General features: G+C 42.9%; 1 protein-coding gene across 1 annotated transcript in view; it reads right to left on the reverse strand.

Moving 5' to 3' along the window:
- LRCH3 (leucine-rich repeats and calponin homology (CH) domain containing 3) overlaps window positions 1–4,751 on the reverse strand; it is a 140,647-nt gene extending 135,896 nt beyond the window's left edge. Inside the window, exon 1 of the mRNA XM_006869380.1 lies at window positions 4,490–4,751. Coding sequence (XP_006869442.1) covers window positions 4,490–4,751 — 262 coding nt within the window. The remainder of the gene's footprint in view (window positions 1–4,489) is intronic.
- Window positions 4,752–6,380: the final 1,629 nt, after the last annotated feature.

Below are 6,380 nucleotides of genomic sequence, written 5' to 3' on the forward strand. Positions count from 1 at the left end.
TGACTCTGCTGGTATTTAAAATACCAGTGGCATAGCCTTCAGAATCACAGCAACTCACAAGCCACCACAGTACAACAAACTGACCGACAAGTGGTGGTCGAGTCCATTAGAAAACTGTGAATCAAAAGTACAATGAGGTACCACCTCACCCCTATAAAATGGCAATGATTAATAAAGCACAAAACACATGCTGGCAAGGATGCATGGGGTTTATAATGTTAATACACTGTTAGTTGGGGCTGGAAAATGGCACAGCCACTATGGAAAACAGTACCCCACTTCCTCAAAAAGCTGGAAGAATAAATACCTTATGTTCCAGAAATTCCACTTCTAGGTATACATTCTAGCGGTATAAAAGTAGTTACACGAACAGTACAGAAACAGATGACCCTAGGACCATCAAGGGAGAAGAGCACAAGCAGAATGTGGGACCATATCCAGAGAAGCAGTGACACCACAGATGGAGGCAGAGATAGGGACATGGAGAAAGGGAGCAGCTGAGAACTCTAGACTCATGGAAAGAGAGCAGCTGGGTGCTAGCAGTCAGGAGGCAGGCTTGCACAACGTGCCCTTTGGTTGTTTAAATTATTATATATTCCTGAGTGTTTCTGTGTACATCCCTCTCTCCTCCCCACTCCCCCAAAACAAAAAACAAAAACAGGGAGTGGAAGCAAATACTGTTGAATGATGATGCATAGAGGAAATTGTAATCAATGCAATGAAACGATGCGTTATGCCAGTGTTCTTCCACGTAAACCATCACTCAGTTCACAATAAAATTCTACTTTCCTTTTTTCTAAATTTAAAAAAAAAGTAATGACAAGAATAGACATGTGTACACCTATGTACACATTATCTACTACAGCAACAAGATGGAAACAACGTAAGTGTCCATCAATACATGAATGGATAAACAGACTGTGGCACATATTCACAATGGAATACCACACAATTATAAAGAATAACGAGCAGTCTGCTAAACATCTTAAAACATGGATGAATCTGAAGGACATTATGCTGAGTGAAATAAGTCAATCACAAAAAGGCAAATATTGTATGGGCGCTGCAAGATAATGCACTGGACTGCAAAGGTCAGTTTGAGCCACAAGGTCGGTGGTTCAAACCCACCAGCCACTCCTCAGAAACACTATACAGGGTCACAATGAGTAGGAACTGACTTGACTGCACTTAACAACAAACAATTACTATAAAAAGGCAAGAACAGATGATATATATACATGTAAAGCAAAGTTCGTAGATGGTTAATTAAGATGGACAGCAGAGGGCTGGGGAGTGAGGAAGGGGAATCATTTTCTAGATTGTAGACGCCTATTTTTAGTGATGAGAAAGGCAAGACCAAATACAGATGAAGTCAGCATAATCTGACCAAGGTAGGTAAGGACACTAAGAAGTACATGAGAAAACGGGACAATTACAGTATATGCTATAGCAAATACAATTTTGCAACAGAAGTATAAAACAACCAAAAAACATGTGCACAGTCTCATGGATATATATGGATGTATATGTGGCCTTCTGATGTGGCGCTAGAGGATCAGCACTGGACTTCAAACCACAAGGTTGGCAGTTCAAACCCACCAGCTGCTCCTCAGAAATCCTAAATAAGGATCACTATGAGTCACAAACGACTCGATGGCACCTAACATAACAGATACCCCTATACATGCACATGTATTTACTTGCAATATGTCTTTCTATACACATACATACATCCATATCTATCCATGTAATCACACACATGTTTTGGTTGTTTTTACTCTTGCTGCAAAACTGTATTTGCTATAGCTGTTGTTGTTAAGTGCCACTGAGTTGGTTTAGACTCATAGCAACACTTGTATAGGGTTTCTGAGGAGCAGCTGGTGGGTTTGAACTGCCAACCTTGCAGCTAACAGTCCTGTGCTTATCCTACAACGCCACATCAGGATTCCAGGTGTACCACCAGTGTTAACTGCCATGGAATTGGTATTGATTGACTCATAGCGAGGTGTACCTGTAGACAACTGTATATACATGTTGTTTGTGTTACATACATAATCACATATATAACAAAATATATAAAGAACAGTTACAGAGGCTTACTACACATACAAACAACTCATGGGGCTGTTTTACAGGGTTAAAAAGCATAGTCTCGGGGGACAACCTAGTCAACTGACATAACATAGCTCACAAAGATAATGATCTACATTGATCAATAGCATCTGGGGTCTTAAAAGTCTGCAAAGGCCACTTAAGATACAACTACTGGTCTCTATTCATATGAAGCAAAAGAGAATGAAGGAAATCAAAGGTTCAAAAAAGAAACAAATCCATGGAACCAACAGCCCACAAAAACTGCAGCCTCTTCTAACCTGAGACCAATAGAGTTAAATTGTGCCTGAGAGTCCCGGTGTGGCACTATGGGTTAATGTGCTAGACTACAATGTTGGTTTGATCTTGATGATCAGTGGTTCAAACTAACCAGCTGCTCCTCGGAAACCCTATACATGGTCCCTATGTGTCTGAACTGACTCGACAGCACTTTAACAACAACAGAGCATAACTGGTGTGATGCTGTAGGATAAGCACTTGACTGTTAACCACAATGTTGGCGGTTCAAACCAGCAGCTGCTCATTGGAAACCCTGTAGAGGATCACTATGAGTCAGAATCGACTTGATGACACTTGACAATATAAAACCATTAAAGTAATAAAAATAAGCATGGATAACAATATACTTAAAAACAGAAGTTAGGGGAAACTTTACTGAGATTATTAATCTTCATAAATACACTTGGGTTTTCTTTGTCAGTTAAACTATTTCCTAAAGGCTCAATATATTGCTGCTAAAAAAGCTGGTGAGATAATGAGCTAGATAAACTCCTGTAATCAACTTATTCTTTCTAGCTTCAGGCTTAATGACTCACATCCATATGAAAACACTATACCATCTAGCTCTTCTAAACACAATCATGAAATTGTGGATATGAATGGTCATTTTAAATGCTGCTTGTGAGAGCAAATGCAAAAGCCATGTGGCTTCTCATATTTATCTAACAAAAAATTAATTTTAATGTCTTTCATTTATATCTATATCTATCTATATAAATAAGGAGCTCTGGTAGCATCGGGCTGCGAACCGCTTCAGCGGTTCGAAACTACCAACTGCTCCGCGGGAGAAAGATGAGGCTTTCTACTCCCGTAAAGATTTACACCCTCGGAAACCCTGTACAGGGTCGCTATGGGTCGGAACCAACTCGACGGCACTTAACAACAACATCATCTATATAGATGATATAGATATCTAGTACAAAAACTTTAAAAAAAGAGACGAAATAAACGGGCATTTAATGTCTTTCATTTTGCACTAAACTAAAAGTTTCTCTTTGGAAAGACTTGTTTCTTGAATTAGTTGAATAGTTCGGTTACTTTTCTAACGTGCATGAACCCCTCTGCATGCAATACTTACCAATCTTTTATGAGTGCACAAACATACAAAGCTTTTAAAATAAATTAACCTGAATAAATATAACACACAAAATATTGCACATTCTTTTGTCGCAAAGGCATCATATTAAATGTCAATCACATCAGGCAACAAAACCTGTATAAGGGTTTTTTGTTGTTGTTCCCCTCCTTGCATTTCTGTAAATCTTAGTCGGACTTAGTTCTTAATCTAGTCTCTGAGGAAGGGATATTTTAAACATAAGAGGACAACACTATGCTGAATGCTTCAGTCACCCGACATTATTCCCTACCATAGTGCCTAATTTGTTAGGCTTTTAGTCTCTTATCTGTGTTTTTTTTTTTTTTAAGAGGGGGATGGAACTAAGTAACGGTTAAAAAGGGGAAAGCGAGGACAGACATGGTAAGCGATCCAAGAAGAGCTGAGAAGTCATTATTTACTAAACGGAGATTAATGGGCCTTCATCTGAAGGTGGGCTCTCGTTATTTTTTTACAAGTCAACTAGATGACGGCAGAGAAAGAAAAGTTTACAACGCCCTGGTTCACAGTAATAAAACAAAAACTCTTTCGAAAAAACTCCGCTGAGGCGTTCAAAGCTTTTCTGACAATGTAGCGACCCGAGAGATCTCTGCTACTCGGATCTATTCAAAGTGCACAAGATCCCCAAATCTTAGAGAATCAATCTGGCACCCCAAATCCTAAAGGGCGGGGCACGGGCTTGCCTCCCCCGTGAACGAAGTGGCGGACCCAACCCCGCCAGCCCCCTTCCCCCAGAGAGGCAGCGCTCCCCGCCGCGCCCCAGATGCTGGTTGTGGCCCGCATCAGAGCACCCTGGGATATAACATAAAAAGCCCGCAGGCCCCGAGGGCTGGGTGGGCTGGGGCGCTGAGCTTCTCCCAGTTACGCGGTCTGGTCCCAAAGCCTACTGGATCAACGGCAGTAACTACGCCCGACTCCTCCACCCTCGGCAGTAGCGGCCTCCCGAGGGGCCCCACCCTGCAGGGATGTCCCGCTCCCGCTCACCGGCTCCGGTGGTGTCCGTCAGGTCGTGGTTGGCCGCTCCTCGGGGAAACTCCCTCAGTTTCCGGCCGCTCAGGTTCAACACCCCAGTTACCGCCGCCTCTTCCAGGGCTCGATCGAGGGAACGGCTCCATGAACCTGGGCCTGGACCAGGGCACACCCCAGAGCTTGGGCCGCAGTTAATGCTGGAGAAGTTACCTCCTGACGCTACTGGGCCAGAGCACTCGGCGGCGGGGGACACAGCGACCAAGCCTGCAGCCGCCATTTCCTAACCTACAACTCTCCGGCCCACCGCTCCGCGCATGCGTGACCAGAACTGATGGGTGGGCGGGGATAGGGGCGCACAAACCCGGCAAGGTTCCCGAGTTGGTCTAGGGTGTGGTGACCCTCTCACATTCAGGCGGTTATTTGTGTACCACATCAAGGTTTTCAAGAGAACTTGAAACGGAACTCACAAATCTGGAGCAGACCCTCATTTTAGGCTCCCATTAATCGTTCTAAATTGCTCCAACATACTTTAAAAAAGGCAACACTCTTCATCAAAACTTCGCAGTGTTAGCAGTCTTTACACCGGTGCAGCCAGAAACTTGGCAGTGGGAAGGTGAGATCAGAGCACCCTGGGATATAACATAAAAAGCTTCCCTACTTTTCTCTCTTTATAGCCAGGTGATCTAAATCAAGATTTGTGGAGTTATTCATTAAAATTGCCTGAGGCCACAACTCTTGTTGCTTGCATGTTGCTGGGATGCTGGAAGCCCTGCCTCCAGTATTTTAAATACCAGCAGGGTCAGCCATGGTGAAAAGTTTCAACAGAGCTTCCAGACTAGGAGGGACAGGCAGCCCACTTCTGGTTAGAAGGAAAACCTTATAAATAACTGAATGATGACCCCTGTTGATGAGCTGCTCAGACTGGAAAGCACTCAAAATACAACTGGGGAACAGTTTCCTCCTCAAAGTAGAGCTTTCTGGACCTTCATTTTCATTTGCTGATGGGGCACAACTCAAAATGAGAAGAAACCGCTTGTAAATATCTATTAATATTCAGAACATAGACGGTATGAAGTATGATGCTGCTTCTGTTCCACTCACAGCATCTTCACTGGAGGATCAAACTTAGTCTTTCTCTCACAGAGCTGATAGTGGATTCAAACTGCTGTTTTTTTCTGTAAGCAGCCAGATGCTAACCACTACATTACCAGAGCTCCTCGTTTGAAGTCTTTGTTGTTGTTATAATGAGCCGTCGTTCTGACTCTGACTCATAGCAATCCCGTATAGTACAGGGTTTCTGAGCAGTGGCTGGTGAGTTTGAAACACCGACCTGGCAGTTCAAACCAACCTTGTAGTCTAGTGCTTATCTTACCATGCCACATGAGGACATCATCAATAATGAACTGGAACACATAAAGATAGATATCCTAGACGTTGTTATTGAGTGCAATCCAATGCATTAACACACCAGGATTCTATTATAGACACAAGTGAGCTGAAATGGACAGGTATTGGTAATTCTGAATCAGGCAATTACATGATTTATGCAGGGAACTACAAATTGGGATCTTAAAACTCATGGGTGGCCATTTAGGGTGTAACTATTGGTCTCTCCATGTGTGAAAGAAAGAAGAGTGATGAAAATTGAAGAAGCTTAGAATCAAGTAGTCCAACAGATCAACGGATCACATGAACATTAGTTAGTGCCTGGCTACCACTACCAACTGCTGATAGGGATGACATCAGAGGGTCCCAGAACAAGTGGGAGAAAATGTGGAACAAAACTGAAAATTGTTTTTTAAATTCCAGGCTTACTGGTTACAGAGAGACTAGTGGAACCTGAGACAGTAACCCTCAATCACAGTTCAGGTCTGGAAACGGACTCAGCCAACCAGTTGTTGTTGTT

Source organism: Chrysochloris asiatica, unplaced genomic scaffold (assembly GCF_000296735.1).
Source record: "Chrysochloris asiatica unplaced genomic scaffold, ChrAsi1.0 scaffold00130, whole genome shotgun sequence".
Taxonomy (NCBI): domain Eukaryota; kingdom Metazoa; phylum Chordata; class Mammalia; order Afrosoricida; family Chrysochloridae; genus Chrysochloris; species Chrysochloris asiatica.